Raw genomic sequence first — 21,884 nt, forward strand, 5'->3', positions numbered from 1 at the left:
CTCGTCTACGTGAGCAGAGTTGCCATGGTAATGACTCGTGGGGAAGGTGGGGCCAATTTAAGGCGGAAGCCGACCTTATCGCAGAGCATTGTGGGTTACGATTCGGGTCGCCCTGTAAGTAACTAGCTTCCGAGCCTGGGCCTCCAGGGGTCCCGGTTTTTTTTTTGGTGCTGAAGTCGCAGTCACGATGCCGGAACGAGATAGTAAGTGCTGCACTCTGTTCCTTCCCCCTGGAACTCTCCCTCGGGTCAGCCCTAGACATTAAGGGCTTTTGGTGCGGCTGTCTTGGGGCTCTTAGGGCCAGACGGGGCGCGGGGGATGAGGAAGGCCCTTGTCACAGCTCCAAGTTGGGTCTCCGGGGTCCAGCAAACGCGCCCCGAGGAGAGGAGAGGAGCTCAGTCTTTTGTTTTCTTTAGGTGAACCATTCTCCAACCCTCTAGCCCCCGATGGCCATGATGTGGACGATCCTCACTCCTTCCACCAGTAAGTGTACTGTCATGTAGCGCAAAGAACAGAGGGGGCTTCTTTGGTAGGGTGGGACTCTGATATTTGATCTTGTGCTTTAAGATTTTTTGCACCTCATATTCCTCGATTGTAGAAGTAACTTTTAGTTCTTAAAGACAATGCCAGCTGAACATAAACTTAAGAAGGTAGTGCTACAGTTTCATATGTGGGCCATTCAGTAGTGACACTCTGTATTGCTTTTGGGCACTAGCTTATCTGGGAAGACAGTACTTGCTGTAGTGGGCAGAATTTGGAGTTAAGACCTCTGTCTCTCATTTGGACTTTGCTATTCATTCCTGGGCTAGTTATTTAATCTCTTTCTGCTTTAGTTTCATTATCTTTTTGAGGAAGGATAACTAGATGATCTCCATGATTCTTTACAATTTGGAAAGGCTCATTATTTAATAGAAGACAGTTTGCTAGGTGATGAATTTCTTCATTCATAGGAAGATCTTTATTTAATAAAACTAAAATATGAATGGTTTGGGATCTATGGCAAGGGAACATTACCTGGAATCAAGGGAACTTCAAATAAGGAATGTTCCTATTTGTTTACTTCACACAACATTACTAGTTGTTTAGAGAAGTAATAACTATTGGTGGAAGAAAAGAGGCACTAGAAAGAAGATGATGAAGAAGTGCTCATTTTGTCTCTATATTTTATAATCTTACATCTTGTTTCACTAGGTCCAAACTCACCAATGAAGACTTCAGGAAGCTTCTTATGACACCTAGAGCTGCGCCCACATCTGCACCACCATCCAAATCTCGACATCATGAGTAAGCAGATATATTCTTCTAGTCACTTTAACAATTGTTTCTTTATTCCTATTGCATATTTTCTTATAGGAAATATTTAGAAAAGTAAAGAGTAGGAAGGACCATTTTGTTGAGGCTCTGGTTGAGTTGGGAGTCAGTCTCTTCCACATACATTCCTTTGGGATTTATTGTTCATTGTCAGGTTTTTTTAGGCCTCCTCTTGGGATTGGTGAGGCTATAGTAGCCATTTATATGTTAAATTTTCTACCTCTAGGATGCCTAGAGAATACAATGAGGATGAAGATCCAGCAGCAAGAAGGAGGAAGAAGAAAAGGTGAGAGAAAAGGAAGGGGAGGTTAGATCTTAAAAGAGGATACTGTCTTTACTGAGAGTGGGATCAAGTTTGGTCATGGGAGTTAGCTGTATTGGAACATAGTTCTTAAGTATCTGAAATTTATTTTTCTTAGAAGCTCTGAGGTTTTTTCATTGTTAGGGGGAGATTTGTGCTTAAAGGGAACTTTTCACTTAGAAATCACAGAAATTCTCTCTGGGTCTAGTATTTTGATTTTTTGTTTTGGGGTAGGTCAAAAAGAATTATGAGGTATTCAACTGAAATTTATTTTATTTTTTTGAAAATTTTATTAGTCAATTTAGAACATTTTTCCTTGGTTACAAGAATCATTCTTTCCCTCCCCTCTTCCCCCAACCCTTCCCGTAGTTGATGCGCAATTCCACCCTGGGTTTTACATGTGTCCTTGATCAGAACCTATTTCCATGTTGTTGTTATTTGCACTAAGATGATCATTTTGAGTCTATATCTGCAATCATATCCCCACCGACCCATGTGATCAAGCAATTGTTTTTCTTCTGTGTTTTTACTCCCACAGTTTTTCATCTGAGTGTAGGTAGTATTCTTTCTCATAAATCCCTCTGAATTATTCTGGATCACTGCATTGCTACTAATGGAGAAGTCCATTACATTAGATTGTACCACAGTATATCAGTCTCTGTATATAATGTTCTCCTGGTTTTGCTTCTTTTATTCTGCATCAATTCCTGGAGGTCATTACAGTTCACATGGAATTCCTCCAGTTCATTATTCCTTTGAGCACAATAGTATTCCGTCACCAACATATATCACAATTTGTTCAGCCATTCCCCAATTGGAGACCATCCCCACATTTTCCAATTTTTTTGCCACCACAAAGAGCACAGCTATGAATATTCTTGTACATATATTTTTCCCTATTATCTCTTTGGGGTACAAACCTAGCAGTGCTATTGCTGGATCAAAGGGTAGACAGTCTTTTAGAACCCTTTGGGCATAGTTCCAAATTGCCCTCCAGAATGTCAATTGAAATTTATAAAGAGTTGGAAACCCATATTAATCTTGTGGAGCTGTGTAAGGAAATGGCTTAGTACTAATAGAGACTCAGTAATTTGGAGGTGACTAAGCAGGAAGGAGCTCATCTGAGAGAGCATTAACTGTCATCTTCCATTGTAACTATATTGGAAACTGCATTGTTCAGCGAAAGGGAACCACTGTGAGAAGGTAGCAACATAAGTAATTGGGAATTAGGGAGTGTGTTCTTTGGCCCATAGGTATGTGGATGAGCCACGAGGGTAAAAATTTAGAGAACAGGGTTCCAACCACTATCCAGGAATAGATTTATTATACATATATTTGAATGCCTTACACACTGTCTTATTCATAGCTACTATGCCAAACTCCGGCAACAAGAAATTGAGCGTGAAAGGGAGCTGGCTGAAAAGTATCGGGACCGTGCCAAAGAGCGGAGAGATGGTGTAAACAAGGATTATGAGGAAACAGAGTTGATTAGTACTACTGCTAACTATAGGGCTGTGGGACCTACTGCTGAGGCGTGAGTATACTTTGGCCTACATTCATTTAAGACTTAATTTTGTCAGCATCCCTGGTTGGGTTGCATAATTTTGGGCAAGCCATTTAATTCCTCTGGTCTTTATTGTATGCTGTAACATTGAACCTCTAGCCACCTACCCATCTTAAGCCAAGCCACTAGAACAACCCTGTCAGTAATACTGGGTTGAACTTATAATGATCTCCTTTGTTGTAAAGTGACAAATCTGCGGCAGAGAAGCGGCGACAGCTGATTCAAGAGTCCAAGTTTTTGGGTGGTGACATGGAACATACTCATTTGGTGAAAGGCTTAGATTTTGCCCTTCTTCAGAAGGTGAGATATTTTTGTTTTGTTTGTGAGTTAGTGATGTTCTTGGAATGCTGAACAGTCTTTAGTCCTCAGGGCAGGATAGCTTTGGTGAATTGGAAGAAACCAATTTCTGTCTTTTCTGGTATTTTCTCTTGATGATTGAAGCTAGAGTTTTAGTGTATAGTCAAAATTGTCTCAAACATGCCTCTGGTTTCTCCTTTTAGGTTCGAGCCGAGATTGCTAGCAAAGAGAAAGAAGAAGAGGAGATGATGGAAAAACCTCAGAAGGAAACAAAGTGAGTACATAATGGGGAAGATTTTAGAGGCAGAGTAGCAGGACTTGGATTGATAATAGAATCGACTAATAGCTTATTATTTCTTGTTTCTTCAGGAAAGATGAAGATCCTGAGAATAAAATTGAATTTAAAACTCGTTTGGGTAAGAGCAGAAATATTGTTTTAATGCCTAGATACTTTTTGTTTTCAATGAGAATACATCTTAAAAGAAACTTAAACATCATCAAGTAAAAATGCAGCAGAATTGTGCAATTATGGCAGAATTTTAAAAAATTCCACATATTTGTTGTTTCTCTTGCCTCCTCCCAGATTACAGTATTTCTAACTTGTGCCCTGGACGCTAAACATTGAATGGTAGTTTGAGGCTTAATCTAACTTCAACTCTATGTTTTCATAAATGAAGATAGAAAATAGACATTTAAATTTCACTTTCCTATAAAGTTATTTTACATTACTTTAATTCACATTTTGTAAGGCATATAATGAGAGATGTTACATATTCTGTAAGCCTAGACAAAGGTAGATTGAGATTTGTATAGGATAGTGCAAACTTTAAAATTTATGTTACCTATGGTATCTTTTATCAATTTTCTGCCATAGCTATGAAAACTTGCTTGAAAAACTCACTGTAGAGCAAAAACATCACCAGTCTAACTTTTAAGTCCTTCTTTTAAAGCATTTAAATATGGCAGAATGTCCGAATTATATTACTATTGAGACAGATCATTACTCACATGAGAATCTATGTCTTTTGCTTTCATGGCAAGTTTTAAGACTTAGACACTTCTAATGGAGCTTAGTAGAGAATAATTCCTATTTGAAGGAAAAAAATTTAAGGCCCTTTGGATTGACCGTTGCATAAATTTCCCAATTAAAGTTGTCTTTTTAAATTCCCAATGGTACAATTATGGAAAATGTTAGACTATTAGAGAAGATGAATGGAGAAATTAGTGGCTGTAGGATCCTGTCTGTATTCTACATTAAATCTTTTGTTGTATTTAATTTGTTAATCTTAGTTAGCTATCTAATTTTACTTTCCACTACTTCCTAAGAGAGAATCAGTCTCTTAGTCTCCAACTTTTTTCTTGCCTCTGTGGTATTATTTGTTTTCTCCATCCCAAATAGAATATCCTTCTCTCTTCTGTCTGTCTAATTTCTATTCATTCTTCATGGTCCAGCTCAAGTCTTGTCTGTCTCCTTTTATAAAAGATCTGACCACTCATTAGAGCATTGATTTCTCCCCTTTATAGCTCTCTGTAGTGCTGATAGTCCCTGCTCTCCATTTCAGTATTTTTTCCCTATTTCTTTGCTATTTTTATTAAGATTGTCTCCTCAATTATATTGTAAGCCCTTTGAAAATTAAGACTGTTACATGACAGTGTTAGGCTCACAGTAGGCACTCATTGAATTATCTCCTCCTCTTAGGCCGCAACGTTTACCGTATGCTCTTCAAGAACAAAGCTTATGAACGAAATGAACTGTTTCTCCCAGGCCGCATGGCCTATGTAGTAGATCTGGATGATGAGTATGCAGACACGGATATCCCCACCACGCTTATCCGAAGCAAAGCTGATTGTCCTACCATGGAGGTACTTGCCCAAATATTCCCTAGGAATGGCCTTTTTATGAAAGGTGAGATGGATGTTTTCTTCCTAGAAATGGTCTTTTCTCAGTTGATTGACTTATTTTCTTCTTGAAATTTTCAGGCCCAGACAACTCTAACCACAAATGATATTGTCATTAGCAAGTTGACACAGATCCTTTCCTACTTGCGGCAAGGAACCCGGAACAAGAAGCTGAAGAAAAAGGACAAAGGTGCCTGGAAAATTTTGGGGAAAGACCTTCGTCTTCCTTGGGGACTGAGTCTTTTGGTGACATTTATTTAGTGATATTTGTTCAAGGGCTCTTTTGTCCCCTTTGCTTTGGGAGAGATACAGGCAGTAAGGGGGAGCCTTAATTGTGAAAGAGGAGGACCATTCTCACAGATAGGACTGGCATAAAATTGGACCATTTATTTCTCCCTTACCAATTTGAGAGGTAGTGAAGTGGTATGGGGCAGATTAAGAACAATGTTGTTAGTATTTCCTTTAGACTCTCTTTGCTCCTGCATCCCTGATCAAAAAGTGTTTATGTAGCATCTACTGTATACATAAGATCCTATGCTAGATACTACAGGGGATAGATTTTTTTTTGCATAGATATTTACAGTATGCTAACTCTCAGTTTCTGTATTGCTTAGTACAACATACCAAAATAAGTAAGTAGAAGTATTTTTCCATTGTGATTATGACAAAATCTTTTCTTATTAATTATAGTGTTATAGTCTATACCAGGTGTCCCTTCTTTCTCACTACCCATTCCTCTGCTTCTTGAAATCTAGCCTCTGTTCTCACTACTTAGCTAAAACTATGCTTCCAAAAGATACTCATGAACTCTTTTTTTTTAATAAAAACTCTTAATGTTTGTCTTACAATTGATACTAAATATCAGTTCCAAGGTAGAACTGTATGGGTTAGGCAATTGGAGTTAAGTGACTTGCCCAGGGTCATGTAGCTAGAAATTGTCTACTTAAACCTATAACCTTCTGTTTCCATGCCTGGTGCCCTGACCATTGAGTCACCTAACTGCTTCTCATGAACTTTTTTTTTTTTTTAATAAAAATTCTTACTTTCCATCTTAGCCCAGGTAACACAACTAGGAAGTATCTGAGGCCTCTTGTCTCAACTAGGAAGTATCTGAGGCCTCTTGTCTCACCTGGCTCACAATTCACTGAGCCACCTATTTACCTTCTCCTCATGAACTCTTAACTGCTAAATCCAGAGACTTTTTCCATTTCTTATTCTCTTCGAATTCTTGACACTCTTTTATATTAGACTGTAACTGTCCTCTCCCCTTTTTAGAAATAATCTTGTCATCCTTTTATTCTCATTGTTTTCTTTCAGCCTTTGTAACACCATAGTCTTCTTTCTAGCTTCCTACATTCTCCCTCTGGATTGTTTGCTGGCTGCTGTTCTTTTGGAGCCTTCAGTGACTGTGGCAAGGTTTTGTCCTGACCTTATCTTCTTTTGGTTTTTACTCTTAAATATTTTATTGACCTTTTTTTTAAAAGATTAATAGTCTAAAATAAATAACTTCCCATCAAATAATATGATCCTTTTTTTAAATTTAGGATTCTTACTTTTAACTAATAGGTACAGTCAAGCAAAACAAATTTATACATTGGTCCTTGTGTATGTGCCTCATTCCATCACTTCTTTTCTGAGAGTGAGGAATGTGCTTCTTGGTGAATTTTTAAAATTTTAATTAAATTTGGTCAATTTCGAACATTACAAAAATAATTACAATTACAAAAATAATTACAACCAATTACAATGGTTACAAAAATAATTTTCTATTCCTCCCTCCCCTCCCGTCACCCCATCCCCTGCCGTAGCCGACACACAATTCCACTGGGTATTACATGTGTCAATGACCAGAATCCATTTCCATATTGTTGGTATTTGCACTAGGATGTTCATTCAGAGTCTACATATCCCCCTCGACCCATGTAGTCAAGCAGTTCTTTTTTCTTTGGTGTTTTTACTCCCACAGTTTTTCCTATGAATGTGGATACTGCTCTTTCTCATACATCCCTCCACGTTGTTCAGGATCACTGCATTGCCACTAAGGGAGAAGTGTATTACATTCGATTATACCACAGTGTATCAGTCTCTGTGTACAATGTTCTCCTGGTTCTTCTGCTCCTTTTGCTCTGTATCAATTCCTGGAGGTTGTTCCTCCACTTTATTGTTCCTCCACTTTATTGTTCCTTTGAGTACAAGAGTATTCCATCACCAACATATACCACAATTTGTTCAGCCATTCCCCAACTGGAGGGCATCCCCTCATTTTCCAATTTTTTTGCCACCACAAAGAGCACAGTTTTTCCTTATTATCTCTTTGGGGTACAAAACCAGCAGTGCTATGGCTGGATCAAAGGGCAGACAGTCTTTTAGCTCCCTTTGGGCATTGTTCCAAATTGCCCTCCAGAATGGTTGGATCAATTCACAACTCCACCAGCAATGAATTAATGTCCTGACTTTGCCACATCCCCTTCAGCATTCATTACTTTCCTCTGCTGTCATGTTAGCCAATCTGCTAGGTGTGAGGTGATACCTCAGAGTTGTTTTGATTTGCATCTCTCTGATTATAAGAGATTTGGAGCACTTTTTCATGTGCTTATTAATGGTTTTGATTGGTGGATTTTTTAAAGTAATATTTAGAGAAGAAAATTGATGGTGACACTGGGAATGAAGTGGCTCTAACTTGTTATCCTTATTCCTATTCTTTCTTTATAGGAAAGCTGGATGAGAAGAAACCTCCAGAGGCTGATATGAAGTATGTATATTAATTTTTTATGTAAGTGATCACAATAGGAAGGAAACTTTGTGGGAGACCAGATATTCTGGAAGTCTGTGGGAAGCCTAGTCTAGGAACCCAACAACATAGTAGGGTCCACATCTTTATGTTGCTACTGACTTCTGGGTATCTGACTTGATAGCATTTTTGAAGACATTGGAGATTATGTACCATCAACAACTAAGGTTCCAAGGGAAAAAGAACGGGAACGATATCGTGAACGGGAACGAGACCGGGATCGGGACCGAGAACGGGAGAGAGAAAGAGAGCGGGATCGGGAAAGGGATCGAGAAAGAGAGCGGGATCGGGAAAGGGAAGAGGAAAAGAAGCGACACAGCTATTTTGAGAAGCCCAAAGTGGATGATGAGGTGAGTCATAATACGGGTTCCAGAATCTTTTAACACATTCAGGAAGATAGACTAATTACTGAGACTGACTTTAAATACTTAAAATTCTCAGGACAGAAATTCCTGTAAAATGCTTTGAAGGGATCTAATATAATTTCTGTGGCAACTGAACCTTCCTGGAATATAATCAGGAAATTCTGTGTTAGTAACATTTTTCCTGTTTCCATCTTGTTTCTGCAAACTTATGGGGGGGGATAATGGAAATTCAGAGGCAGAGGAGAGAGATTTAAGGGTAGTAGGCCCACTCCTTAAATCATAGCAATGACTGGAAAAAGTGTGATATGAGGCTAATAGTTGAATACCTATTAGGAGTAGGTTTTTCCAGAATCATTGAGAGTATTCTGGATGGTGATATTATACAAAGAGGAATGGCAGCCCTACTTGATAAAATTTTTGGCCATAGAGGAAAGTAAAATATCTCCATATTAGCTTTCTAACAGAATGGGGAAAAAACAGAAAGATGGTGGAAGTTAGGAAGAGTGGATGAGAGGGGAAGAGGCTAGAAAGGACAGTAGATTTGTGAAATGTGATTGAGATTGAGATTGAGAATAAAAAGTAGATATTTCTGATATTTGATACTGACCATGCTCTTTTTTCCCTTTTCAGCCCATTGACATTGACAAAGGTGAGTTAAATTCATGTTGTTAAGCAGGTGTCATGAAGTACCTGAATATTCTGAGGCTTGCATCCTGTCCTCTGTCTTTTATTGAAACCTGGCTTTAAATTCTGATATACTGCACAGAATAGAGATGGTATGCATGGGGCTGTCTGATTCTTGGTGAGAGTGTCCATAATTTGCTCAAAGGAATCAGGGTAGGGCTTTATCTCACTGTTGCTTTTGTTATGTTGACATAGGATGAACCCTGGTATTTGCACAGTAGTGGCTAGATACAGGAATTATTGCTAGAGATCATGGAGGGATCTGAGGCCCCCAAACTCCTCAGTCCTATTAAGAACTGGGCTTGAGTAGGTTTGGGTCCTGGCCCTAGTCTCTTTTAAGAAGACATTGGTTTTTTACTCATAGGTCCTGGATCTGCCAAGGAGTTGATAAAGTCCATCAATGAAAAATTTGCTGGTTCTACTGGTTGGGAAGGTGGTGAATCATATCCTTTACTATAAAATAGGGTCATGAATTCTAACATAATTTTTTAGCTGCCTCCTATCGTTGATTCCTTCAAAGTCTTACCTTACAGTTCTCTTTTATATAGAGAAGTTTAACTTGGGATTTCCCTTTCCTCATAGGGCATGTTGGTATTAGCTACTCTTTCTTTTAGGTTTACAATCTCTCTATGGCCTTTATCCTCTGGGCTTGTTCTTCTGTCTTTTCTCTGGACTCCACCCTTTGTTTCAGTGTCTTCTTCTTCCTCTTAAGACAGCCATTCTATTAACAAATAATAAAAAGAGAAACTAGTTCAACAAATCTCACCAACACATCTCTCACCAGTCACATTCAAGAGTCCCTCATCTTTGCAAAAAAAGGAAAAGAGGTACACTCATATCTTTTCCTTGGAACCAAATTTGTTTAGTGTAATTTCTCAACATGTGATTGTTTTGTTATTCTTTCCATTTACATTGCTTTAGTTAGTGTGTGTATTATTTTCTTGCTTCTACTTATTCTATATCAGTTCATATTCTCATCTTTCTAGTAATCATAACATTTCACACAGAATTGTTATATTCTTATACCAGATTTAAAAGTTCTTCTCCAGTGGGCAACCAATATATGGACATCTGCTTTTTGTGGCATTTGTTATTGTACTTAAAAAATATAAAAAACCTTACCTTCTGTCTTAGAATCAAAATGCTATTGGTATTTGTACTAGGATGTTCCTTTAGGGTCTATATCCCCAATCATATTCCCCTCGACCAGTGTAATCAAGCAGTTGTTTTTCTTCTGTGTTTCTACTCCCACAGTTTTTCCTCTGAATGTGGATAGTGTTCTTTCTCATAGATTCCTCCTAGTTGTTCAGGATCACTGCATTGCCACTAATGGAGAAATCCATTACATTAGGTTGTACCACAGTGTATCAGTCTCTGTGTACAATGTTCTCTTGGTTCTGCTCCTTTCACTCTGCATCACTTCCTGGAGGTTGTTCCAGTTCACATGGAATTCCTCCACTTTATTAGTCCTTTGAGCACAATAGTATACCATCACCAACATATACTAACAGCATGGAAATAGGTTCTGGTCAAGGACTCATGTAATACCCAGTGGAATTGCATGTCGGCAATGGGAAGGGGAGGGGGAGAGGAGGGAGGAATAGAATATGATTTTTGTAACCAAGGAATAATGTTTGAAATTGATAAAAAAAAAAGAATCAAAATGCTAAGTATTAGTTACAAGGCAGAAGAGCAGTCAGGAATGGGCATTTGGGGTTAAGTGACTTGTGCAGGATCATACTGCTAGGAAGTATGAGGCCAAATTTGAACACAGGTCCTCTCCACTCTGGGCTTGGCATTCTATCCACTGTGCTATCTAGCTGCCCTTTCTTATTGTTGTACTTTAACATAGCACACACTGAAGAAACCAGAAGATAAGAAGCAGCTGGGAGATTTCTTTGGCATGTCCAACAGTTATGCAGAGTGTTATCCAGCAACGTAAGTAAGGCTTTACTCTGGGAAGAGGGGTATGGGTAGGATAGCTGGAAAATTGAAACTACAAATAAGGGAATTGGGCAGTTAAGTGAGTCTAAAATATCTGTCATTCAGGAGAAAAATGTCAGGATTGCCTGTGCCAGTTGAGTCAGCTGGGAGGAGTAAGAGAAGTAAGAAGTTTTACTAGCCCAAGGGCAAAGGGCCTGCTCAGGTTCCTAGGCAGTCTTGATTCATTAAGTCTCTTTTTTGGCTCTTTTTAGAATGGATGACATGGCTGTGGACAGTGATGAAGAGGTGGATTATAGCAAAATGGACCAGGTATATATCTGTAAAGTTTAGATTAAGAACTGGGGTTATTTTTTAGCTGGTCTATGGGTCTGTCTTTGTATGTAGGAAAAAAGGAACAAGGTATTTGAAAGTATATGTTTTATATTTTCTATGACCACTATTCAGTGCTCCATTGAGAAAATCAAACAGTAGCCTGGATGGTGGTGGGATTAGTAGCTCAAATGAATAGTTTTGTACAGAAATAAAAATGAGTTTAAAATGTTTTCACCTTATGAAGTTTAGGTTACCATCTTTAAAAAGATTTTTCTTTGAACTCAGGCTCAAGGTAGGAGGGTGGAAACAACTGTCATAACATAATTTTAGCCAAGTTTCAAGATTTTCTGCTTATTGAGTGGCAAATGAGATTGCTTTAGCCTTTCTTCTTAAGATAGCAGAGAGGGCTTGGATGTCTGATAATCTTGGTAATAGATTATTTTTGAAGCAGCTCCATTATCTCCAAAGAAGCCTACAACTAGAGAGAGATCCTTCTTGGATTTTCCAGGCCCTGTCCTGAAACAGTGTTGAATGTAGCCCACACAAGTCCTGTATTGCAAAATAGAAAGATTCTTGATGACCATGATTTTCTTTCCTGCTATAGGGGAACAAGAAGGGGCCACTGGGTCGATGGGACTTTGACACTCAGGAAGAGTATAGCGAGTATATGAACAACAAAGAGGCTCTACCCAAGTGAGTCTGGCACTGAAACCAAACCTGTTCCTGGGAGCAGGGAAGGGGGTGGAAGAGGGGCCAGGCTGGCCAAGTCGAGCCCACCTAGGACCCTTCCTTTGAATCTTGCTTGCTCCATTAAACTCCATTATATTGTCACCCTGACTTTTCCCATCAACCTTTTAGAGCTGCGTTCCAGTATGGCATTAAGATGTCAGAAGGGCGGAAAACCAGACGCTTCAAAGAAACAAATGACAAGGCAGAGCTTGATCGACAGTGGAAAAAGATCAGTGCAGTGAGTCTAGGGAGGTGGGAAGCTGTAGATGGGACCAGAGGTCCAGATATTCCATCCCTTAGACTTGGGGTTGAGAGAGCTTGGAAGGAAATATCAGGGGAATTGAGATAGCCCATCTGGTGTCCAAGAGCTCCCATGGGTCCTTGTCTTCCTTCTCTTTCTCACCGGTCAAGGTAGGCTTAGATGTATGGTACCTTAATTATCTTTGTTCTTCTTGCAGATTATTGAGAAAAGAAAGAAAATGGAGGCTGATGGGTAAGACACTTTTTATTTGATTGGGGGGTAATTTGAACAAGTGTATTATTATTGATACTATTTGTTTGTTTTTCCATTGTAGGGTTGAGGTCAAAAGACCAAAATATTAGTCCAGCACTCTAGTTCCTGGAAGATTACTTATCTGGATATTTCCCAACTTCCTTTTCTCCCCTTACACTTTCCTTAGAGAGGCTGTAGTGTTCATGTGTATGAATGTATGAGATTGAATTGTTTTGACTATTAAAATCCAAGGTAACTGCTATTTTCTTTTCTGCTGAAGAGATTCTGTATGAAGGGAAAGATATGGGGGATAATGAGATCACCTCCCATTTCTTAGGTTTTTTTAAAAACATCAGTTTGACCAATTTCACTGTTTTGTTCTCCCTTCACATTCCAGCACATAGTTGGGTGTAATAAATTTCATATGGGAAGTAATTTTAATTACCTGTTTACAAGCTGAGATTTCAGTGTTATAGCTTGTGATCTAAATGTTGATAGCAAATACTAAATATTTCTCTTTCCAACATGTATTCAGCTGAAAATAACACTACCTGAGAGCCCCTTACTAGTGTAGTTTCAAACAGAAAAAGGAGGGAAAGATTATTAGTCTCACATTTTCCTTTTTTGAAAAAACTATTTTAATTTTTTCACATCAGTCTTTACCAAATATTCTACTTCAGGGACACTAAAGGTTGTATAAAGGGGCTGCAGGTATGTGTAAAGACACATTTTGGGGAATAAAAACAAGTTAACTTGTCCTGCTATCCATTGTACTAATACAGATATAGAGGACTTCTAGTTCCTCAAAGGTATCCTAGTTTATGACTTCTTGCCTAATGGAATGGGCTAATTAGGAAAGAGGTCTAGTGGTGGCCTCTCCTCCTTCCAACCCCTTCCCATAGCCAATGCTCAATTCCACTGTCTTTTACATGCGTCGATCATCTCCTTCAACTTTTGCTCTGACCATTGGGGAATAAAGGAAGGGAGAGGGAAAGGGGAAGATGATAGCAATCTTTTTTTAAAATAAAAAATAAATCCATTATTGTTACCAGTATTTATCTCTCCCATTGCCTCTCCCTATTTACAAATAAAGAGAGAAATAAAACCCTCATAACAAATATTTGTAGTCCCTGTCCCCAAATCAGTCTCATTCTGCATTTTAAACCTACTTCCTTTCTGGCAGGAAGTGGGTAGTCAGTCTCATCCTGAGAGCTTGACTCTATGGTTTATCATTTATTGATCATAGTTTTCCTAAAAACTGCTGTCGTTGTCTAACACTAATACTATCTAATTTCTTTTTGTTCATTTGTTTTAAAATCCTCACCTTCTGTCTTGGAATCAATAAAGGGCTAGGCAATGGGGGGTTAAGTACTTGCCCAGGGTCACACAGCTGGGAAGTGTCTGAGGCCAGATTTGAACCTAGGACCTCCCATCTCTAGGCTTGGCTCTCAATCTACTGAACTACCCAGCTACCTCCTGTTTAGCCCTTTCTTACCCTGGTCTGTGTTTATATGGAATAGTAATGCCATTATGTCTCTAAGTCTAAGGTGCAGATGAAATCCTTTACTTGCTCCATTAGCTATAAGAGAGCTTCAGCAAGGCTGGCTTCTTTTTTTTTTCCTATTTGAATTAGTTTATTTAGTCAATTCAGAAAAGAAAAACAAAAACACCAAGGCTGGCTTCTGAATCACTTTTTTTCCTCCCTGGCTCCTTTCTGGCAGCTAGCCTTAACATTCAATTCCTGGTGTATCATTGGGCTAGTGGCCCACTGGCTTATTAAATGCCATTACCAGTCCTGCTAATGCAGCTCTTCCTGACTTGCCAGATCCTAGTTCAACTTTCAACTTGGATTCCTTGCAAAAATTTAGAGGGGCAGCTAGGTGGATAGAGAGCCAGGCCTAGAAAAAGGAGGTCCTGTATTCAAATGTGAACTCTCATACTCTGTAGCTCTGTGACTCTGGGTGTGTTCCTTAACCACTACTGCTTAGTTCTTACTACTCTTCTGTCTTGGAATCAATACGCAGTATTGATTCTAAGATGGAAGGTAAAGGTTTAAAGAATTAACTTTAAATAATCAGTTAGGGATGTTAGAAGTCCAAGCAGATGTTGCTTTTTGTAGGTAATCAAAGAGATTGAGCTTAACTTAGTTTTTGTGGGTGTATTACATTAGTACATTAGCTTTCTACAATTCTGCTTTACACCTATGGTAATCCTCTAATTTGGTGGGGTGTAAGCAGCAAGCATAATTAAGGATAAAGGAAAATGGCTCTGATGGCTAGTATAAAAGTAGTCCAGTGATCCCCCAGCAGTAGGATATTGGCTATCTTACCAGTCCAACCAACCCAGCTACTAGTCAAAGGTGCTTTTGTGGAAGAAACTTTGGAAATGGCAGACAGCTCAGTTCTGTTCTCACACAGAAAAAGACCTCTAGGTTTTAAAAGAATGCATACCCTTTGATCCAGCAATACCACTACTAGGTTTGTACCCCAAAAGATTTAATAAGGAAAAATATTTGTACAAAAATAATCATAGCTTCCCTCTTTGTGGTGGCAAAAATTTTGAAAATGAAGGGTTGTCCCTTGATTAGGGAATGGCTGAACAAATTGTGGTATATGATGGTGATAGAATACTATTGTGCTATAAGGAATGATGATCTGGAGGATTTCTATGTGAACTAAGAGAACCTCAATGAACTGATGCAGGGTGAAATGGGCAAAACCAGGAGAATATTGTACACAGAAACAATCCAATGTAATAGACTTTGTATACTAATAGCAATGCAACAAGCCAGGACACTCTTGAAGGACTTATGGGAAAGAATGCTAACCACATTGAGAGAAAGAACTATGGGAGTAGTAATGCAAAAGCAAAACATGACATATTACATTATATGTGGGTATGTGATTTGGGGTTTAGGCTTTTAAAAAAAATCACTTTATAGCAAAAATGAATAATTGCAAAATAGATATCAAGTGATAACATTTGTACAACTCAGTGGAATTGCTTGTCCCCTCTGGGAGTGGGAGAGAAGAGGGGAGGGAAAGAAAATGAATCATGGAAACATGGGGAAATATTTTAAAATAAAAAATTTTTTAAAGTCCTCAATGCTTTGGGGCCCATCTACTTCACCTCTTTTAAAAAAGGGCAGTCATTCACCAGAATGTACCTGGTTCCTTGCTGTCCCGTTGCCTGCTCTTTCAGCTCTTTTAAATCTCTCTAGTGTAAGTGCACAGTCCTACTGGAAGCAGTCCATGCAGCCATTAGAACCTTGGAAATTAGGATTTTTTCCACTGACATCAGACTTGGTAGCCTTCGACTTCCTGTAATGGATGCAGAGCAACTAGCCAGGACCTGGTGTAGCCATTACAGGGCCTATCCTAAGCTCTGGGAACTGGCCAGCCAGACGAACAGGGGAGCCATGATGCCGCATTGAATGGAGCAGTGTGGAGGGCTGTAGATGGTGCCTGCCCGCGGGCTTTTATCCACCAAGCACCTCCACCTCTCTGAGATCTGCAGGAACTTCTGGCTCTTCTTGGTTTGGTGATTTTGCCTGGTACCTGTGATTCTTTTTGCCTTGTCTGGACCCCATTTCCAGGGCTTAAGAGTCCACGCTGGCAAGGCCTAAAAGGAACTTCGGTGTGGATTAGTCATTGGGGCCCAAAGCCTCGGGAATGGTCCTAGCAACTGGTCGGGGGTCAATTTCTCTCAGCTAGTCCCTAGGAAGTTTGGATAGTCCATTCCCCACCTCCCATCCCCCCACCTCGACTTCATTCGGCCCGTTTGGCAATAGAGTATGCTCAGAGTGCTGCTTCCGGTCCACGACCACGCCCAAGGCTTGAAAAGCGGAAGTGAGTGGAACTGCCGGGTTCCAGACCTTTTCATCTCGGTGGTACCTGAGAAGATTTGTACGTTTTCCGGTCTCTACCCGGAAGTTGTTATCAGCATGGCAGCCTCCAGCGAGGTGAGCAATGGAATGGGACACCCACGGGCATTGGGGTGGCGGAGGGAGAATATCAGCGCACTCCGACTACATTTCCTTCGGGTGTTCCCTTGTAGTCTGAGGTCGAGTCCGAGATAGAGACCGTGGCTCCCCGGAAGCGGGACACTCCGGAAGACATAGTGTTGGAGGCTCCGGCCAACGGGCTGGCTTTTCACCCGGCTCGGAACCTCCTGGCCGCGGGGGACGTGGACGGGGACGTGTTCGTGTGAGCTCGGGGAAGGCTATTGCCGGGGGCAATGGGGTCTGTGGTTAATGTCACCTCCCTCCCACCCTTAGAGGAGCACTGCTAGAAGGGGCTGGAGCAGTCACTGTCTAGGCCTTTCCTTTGACGGAAGAAGAAACAGTCCTGGAAAGTGTCTCTTGTCCAGTAGTATATAATTGTCCCTTCTCTTCCTCCCGCAGCTTTGAATATTCCTGTTGGGAGGGTGAAACCAAAGAGCTCTGGTCCTCAGGACACCATCTCAAGTCCTGCCGGGACCTTGCCTTTTCCGAAGACGGACAGAGTGAGTTTGGAAGAGAAGGGGAGCTCCTCAGTCTATTGGAGGTCAAGAGTAGCCAACCACCGTAACCTTCTGTGGAGGAGCTGGGACTTGAGGGATTTCTGATGAAATGTCTGTAGGACTAGAACTGGGTCGCTTCCAGTGTGAGATCTGTGGAGTTTTTATGGAATGGGAATAGAATAGCCATAGCCTGGGAATCAGGCAATGAGATATTCAGCAAGGAGTGATCCTTGAACTCCCCCTCCTTTTTTTTAAATGAGAAGTTTGGGATAATCTGTCAGACCACTGCTTCCTCTTCATTTTTATCTGTCTCCACCAGAACTTATCAGTGTTTCCAAGGATAAAGCCATTCATATCCTAGATGTTGAGCAAGGGCGACTGGATAAGCGAATCTCCAAGGCTCACAGGTATGCAGCCATTGGGAAAATTAAGAAATTTAGGAAAGTTGGAATCTTCCTTCAGATTATGCAAGACAGGTTTTTTTTTAATTCATCATCACTTATTTTTTGACTTACTGCCAACCCCTAATCTGATTCTACAGTGTACCTATCAATAGCTTGTTGCTAGTAGACGAGTATCTATTAGCTACTGGGGATGATGGTGGCAGTATTCGACTCTGGGACCAGAGGAAAGAGGGTCCAATCATGGACTTGAAGCAACATGAGGAATACATAGCAGATATGGCTCTGGACCCTGCTAAGAAGCTTCTTCTTACTGCCAGGTAAAGAGCCTTGGGAAACTTCCCTTTTCTTCTTCCCCACCAAACTTTTTGTAAGGTTGCCTCCATAATGATTATTGCTTGCTTTTTTCACAGTGGGGATGGTTGCCTTGGTGTCTTTAATATTAAACGCCATCGATTTGAACTTCTATCAGAAGCACAGAGTGGGGATTTGACCTCTGTTACACTAATGAAGGTACCAGAGAGAAGACTGGGGTGGGGTTGGGGAGGAATCAAGGAAAGACCAATCCAGATCATCAGATCTTGGATTGTTTGCCACTCCCTAGAAAAGATTCCATTTTCTTGCAGAGGGGAAAGAAAGTTGCTTGTGGCTCTAGTGAAGGGACCATTTACCTCTTCAACTGGAATGGTTTTGGAGCAACTAGTGACCGGTTTGCCCTGAAGGCAGAGTCAATCGACTGCATTGTGCCCATCACAGACAATTTGCTATGCACAGCCTCTACTGATGGGATTATTAGGTAAATGAGAAGGATAAAGCTGGTGGTGAAAGGATGGGGCACTGCACTGGGCAAATCACTTCCCATGGTACTTATTTTGTGTTTTCTCCATAGGGCAGTCAATATCCTGCCAAACCGAGTTGTGGGCAGTGTGGGGCAACATGCCGGTGAACCTGTGGAGCAATTAGCTCTCTCTCACTGTGGTAAACTTCTTGCCAGCAGTGGCCATGACCATAGGCTCAAATTCTGGGATGTGACACAGCTTCGTTCAGTGGTAGTTGATGATTATCGGAAGCGCAAGAAGAAAGGTGGCCAGTTACAGGCTCTGAGCAGTAAAGCCTGGGGCATAGATGATTTTTTTGCTGGACTTAAAGAGGAGGAAGACATAGTGCCTAATCCAGTGGAAGAAGAAAGTGAGGACAGTGACTGAGAGGATGGTAGTGGGGATCATCCAAAACCTTCTGTTGCAGCTAAGTATATCAGCCCCCTTGCTGCTTTTTTTACAGCAGTTTTTAAAGTCTATTTAAGGATCTTCTATTAGAGGATGCTTCAAGCGTAACTGAGACCACACTGGTTCTAAGGAAGGGGGGAGGAACCTGTTAAAAATCACCAGGCTTAGTAGTTAAACTGGACTTTTGTTCTTTTTAGTGAGCACAAAGACAGGGTGACAAAACAATACAGAATTCTGTACTCTTGGATTATAGTGTCAAGACTACTACCTGTAGTCTTCCACTTAAAAAGCTGAAAACTGAAGAACACAATCTGCTCCAACTGGGCTCTATCAGAATTAAGAGAAGAGTCCTTGTAGCAGACACAGCATGGACACATATATACCAACCTCAGGCTTTTAATTAAAGAGAAGCAAAACAGACTTGAAACTCAGCACAAAGGCATAGAATACCAAGGGGGGAAGGACCAACAATGAGCAGAGGAACCAAAGAATCGACTTAAGGTCTAACTAGCCATCAAGGAAAAAGCTTGAGGGACAAAACCAGAACACACATAAGGATTAAGTGGGTGGAGATGTAACTGGCATAGAGGGAAGGCAATAGGGAATCGAGGAAGTTGTCCCTCTAGGTCAAGGCTAGTGTTCCCAGTTGTCCAACTTCAGGGCCCTGCCCTTCTTGAAAGACTAAGGGACTCTACCCTATCTCTTTGACTGGCTATAAACATTCAACAGAAAGTAAACAATAGCTTTTTTTTTTTTTAGCAGGAAAACCACCTCCACCCTGGGTTTTCATTTCCCCTTGGCTCACCTAATGCTTCTAAGAGGCGCAGGGACACAGCATTCTTGGCCACTTCATGTCCACTTGGCCCCTCCTTTGTCACAACTACCCAGATTAGGCCACTGAAAGGCACTGGGTGACCAGGAATCACCACTTGGTACCAGAATCTGTGCCAGCCTGCAGGCCCCACTCCCAAGCACTTGGTGAGAAATACAGGCATGCCCAAGTGCTTCTGTTGGCACAGTGTCTCAAGGGTGGTCTGGGCACAGCTAGGTGGTAATGGGGTCCCTAATTTCTCAGGTAGGATCCCGTGGCTTGTCTCAGGCCCCAAGCCCCGAAATAAAGGACCTTCAGTTTGCTGTCTCAGTCGTTGCTTCAGGTCAGGCTTCAACCATTCTACTGTCACCTGGTCTCCACAGAGCTTTGAGCGCCCTGCGGGACAGAGGACACACAGGAGTGATGATGGGTGTCATTGGAAGACAACCACACCCATGCTTAGCTTCGTAAAATCTGCACACAACCCACCTTTTCCAACAAACACTACCTATTCTCTAACGGATTATGAGGCTCATCCACCCCCCCTCCCCCTTACAGCTCTTAATGACATAGATGGCTACCCATTTTCCTCGACCCCACCCTAACTTCAGCGTTCCTCCTACCTTCTACCAGAGCTTTCTTGGCCATAGCTGCAGCCCGGTGGGAGCTAAACTTGAGCAGCGCAATCTGTGTGTGTGGGTGCATAAGGCTGGGGAGCAGCAGGGCTTCCTGCAGACCGGAGCCTAGAGGTTGCAAGGCCTGAAGCAGGGCCTGGTGGCTCAGGGCTGGGGGCAGACCATCCAGGGTCAGCTCGCATTTTTCGGTGCTCCGGCAGACCAGCAGCGGGCAGGCGGGTCGAAGAGGGTGATTGTGAAGTGTGGCGATGGCCGCCTGAGCTCCACGCCGGGAGCTGTAGCGGGCGTAGGCAAAACCTCGGTTCAGGCCACTAAAAGTCATCATGAGGCGAAACTCATAAAGACGCCCCACTCGCTGGAACAGTGGAATCAGCTGGTGCTCATATACATCCTGGGGCAGGCGACCGATGAACACCTCTGAACCTGCTGGTGGAGGGCTGCCCACCCAGCCTGGGGAGAGAGTGGTCTTTGAACTGCTGCCCCAGGTGGGCACACTAATCCAAACCGGGGAGCCTCGAACTGGCTTTTGCTATTAACTGGGCATACACTCGATTTGAACTTTACTCTGGACTGTAAAATTTAGAAGTTTGCACTAAATTAAAAAGTCCGTTTCAATATGATTACTGGGTATGTGAGTATGCCATTGTATTGTTCTAAAATGCAAATGGAAACTAGCTTCAGAGTGCTCAAAAAGTTTAGCTCGCCTTAACAGTATAGAATAACTTGAACGGTTTTTCCTTCCTCCGGGGTGCGAATCAGGGGCAGTTAATGGGCACTTCACTCACCAACTCAGCAGAAGGTCGGTTCACAGGCCACTCCCCCAAGCCTTGGGGGGAGGGGTATGGCGTCTAACTGTCCCCGGCAGGGGGAGGCTCAAGGCGCGCCCCCCTCCCCAATTGCGGTGCAAATATTACCTGGGGGTGGACCGCCGTATTTCCTCTGCCCGTTTACTTGCACCAGCCGGATGCCCGTTTCCCTCACCCAAGCCTCCAGCGCAGCCTTGTTCACTGGGTTCACCCGCTCACACCATAACTGGGAAGGGTGAAAGAAGGGGTGAGTGCTGGCACTAGGCTCCAAGACACATTGCAAGGTAACGCTAGTAGGGGAGGGTCAGCTCCCCGCCCCCGCCCCCGCATCATTTCACCAGGGGATCCCTCAATCTAAGGCACTCACCTCGCATTCCCGCTTGGACTGCATGTTTGGAGGCGACACACCCCTCCACACACCTTTATAGCCTCGGTCTCAGCCTCTGGAACCTTCCCCAGCCCCCCAGACTCTCATTGGTCGAGGGTTGAGACCCCGCCCCTATGGAGAGGGTGGGGGGGGAAAGGGCCACGTGCTCTGCTCTCCAGGGCATAAACAGGTGGAAGTAGGAAAACAGCTGGGGGAGGGGCTTAGGCGATCCGCAGTGCCCATTTGCCCTTTCCAATTTCAGAGAAGCAAGAAACCACTCAGGAGTTTAACTAAACCCATGTGTGAGAAAGAGCAAAATTACAGCAAATCCCACATGTATTAACACCTTGCAGAAGCGGGTCACCAGAGTATTGCTCTCAAACTGGGGTGGCATCAAAATATAAGAGGGAGCCCCCCCCAGACAATCATTCCTGGATCTAGACAGGAG

The 21,884-nt window shown here is 42.0% G+C and overlaps 3 protein-coding genes and 1 long non-coding RNA gene across 6 annotated transcripts; 2 read left to right on the plus strand and 2 right to left on the minus strand.

The window, feature by feature from the left end:
• Positions 1-14: 14 nt before the first annotated feature.
• On the plus strand, positions 15-12,952 carry IK (IK cytokine). Its single transcript, XM_056811402.1, has 20 exons — positions 15-203; positions 417-483; positions 1,192-1,284; positions 1,538-1,597; positions 2,979-3,146; positions 3,362-3,476; positions 3,677-3,747; positions 3,843-3,889; positions 5,173-5,336; positions 5,454-5,562; positions 8,085-8,124; positions 8,288-8,513; positions 9,159-9,177; positions 9,577-9,654; positions 11,069-11,150; positions 11,408-11,465; positions 12,073-12,161; positions 12,327-12,435; positions 12,656-12,690; positions 12,773-12,952. The coding sequence occupies exons 1-20, from the start codon at positions 188-190 to the stop codon at positions 12,798-12,800; spliced, it is 1,674 nt and encodes a 557-aa protein (XP_056667380.1). The 5' UTR covers positions 15-187; the 3' UTR covers positions 12,801-12,952.
• On the minus strand, positions 8,285-15,985 carry LOC130456369 (uncharacterized). The gene is made up of 2 exons (XR_008915126.1): positions 15,857-15,985; positions 8,285-9,933 (listed from the first exon to the last, which is right to left on the minus strand). It is a non-coding gene; the product is annotated as an uncharacterized LOC130456369 (long non-coding RNA).
• A 496-nt stretch (positions 15,986-16,481) lies between these two features.
• On the plus strand, positions 16,482-20,883 carry WDR55 (WD repeat domain 55). Of its 3 annotated transcripts, none has more exons than XM_056811410.1 (9): positions 16,482-16,651; positions 16,747-16,895; positions 17,093-17,193; positions 17,510-17,597; positions 17,732-17,911; positions 18,005-18,104; positions 18,218-18,387; positions 18,481-18,835; positions 19,577-20,883. In XM_056811410.1, the coding sequence occupies exons 1-8, from the start codon at positions 16,484-16,486 to the stop codon at positions 18,794-18,796; spliced, it is 1,272 nt and encodes a 423-aa protein (XP_056667388.1). In that variant the 5' UTR covers positions 16,482-16,483; the 3' UTR covers positions 18,797-18,835; positions 19,577-20,883. The 3 variants fall into 3 exon arrangements, with proteins under 3 accessions (XP_056667388.1, XP_016288999.1, XP_003339574.1); XM_016433513.2 differs by having other exon boundaries at positions 19,580-20,883; XM_003339526.4 differs by having other exon boundaries at positions 18,481-20,883.
• On the minus strand, positions 19,198-21,772 carry DND1 (DND microRNA-mediated repression inhibitor 1). Its single transcript, XM_001377015.4, has 4 exons — positions 21,437-21,772; positions 21,178-21,295; positions 20,252-20,713; positions 19,198-20,024 (listed from the first exon to the last, which is right to left on the minus strand). The coding sequence occupies exons 1-4, from the start codon at positions 21,458-21,460 to the stop codon at positions 19,573-19,575; spliced, it is 1,056 nt and encodes a 351-aa protein (XP_001377052.1). The 5' UTR covers positions 21,461-21,772; the 3' UTR covers positions 19,198-19,572.
• Positions 21,773-21,884: the final 112 nt, after the last annotated feature.

This window comes from Monodelphis domestica, chromosome 1 (assembly GCF_027887165.1).
Source record: "Monodelphis domestica isolate mMonDom1 chromosome 1, mMonDom1.pri, whole genome shotgun sequence".
Taxonomy (NCBI): domain Eukaryota; kingdom Metazoa; phylum Chordata; class Mammalia; order Didelphimorphia; family Didelphidae; genus Monodelphis; species Monodelphis domestica.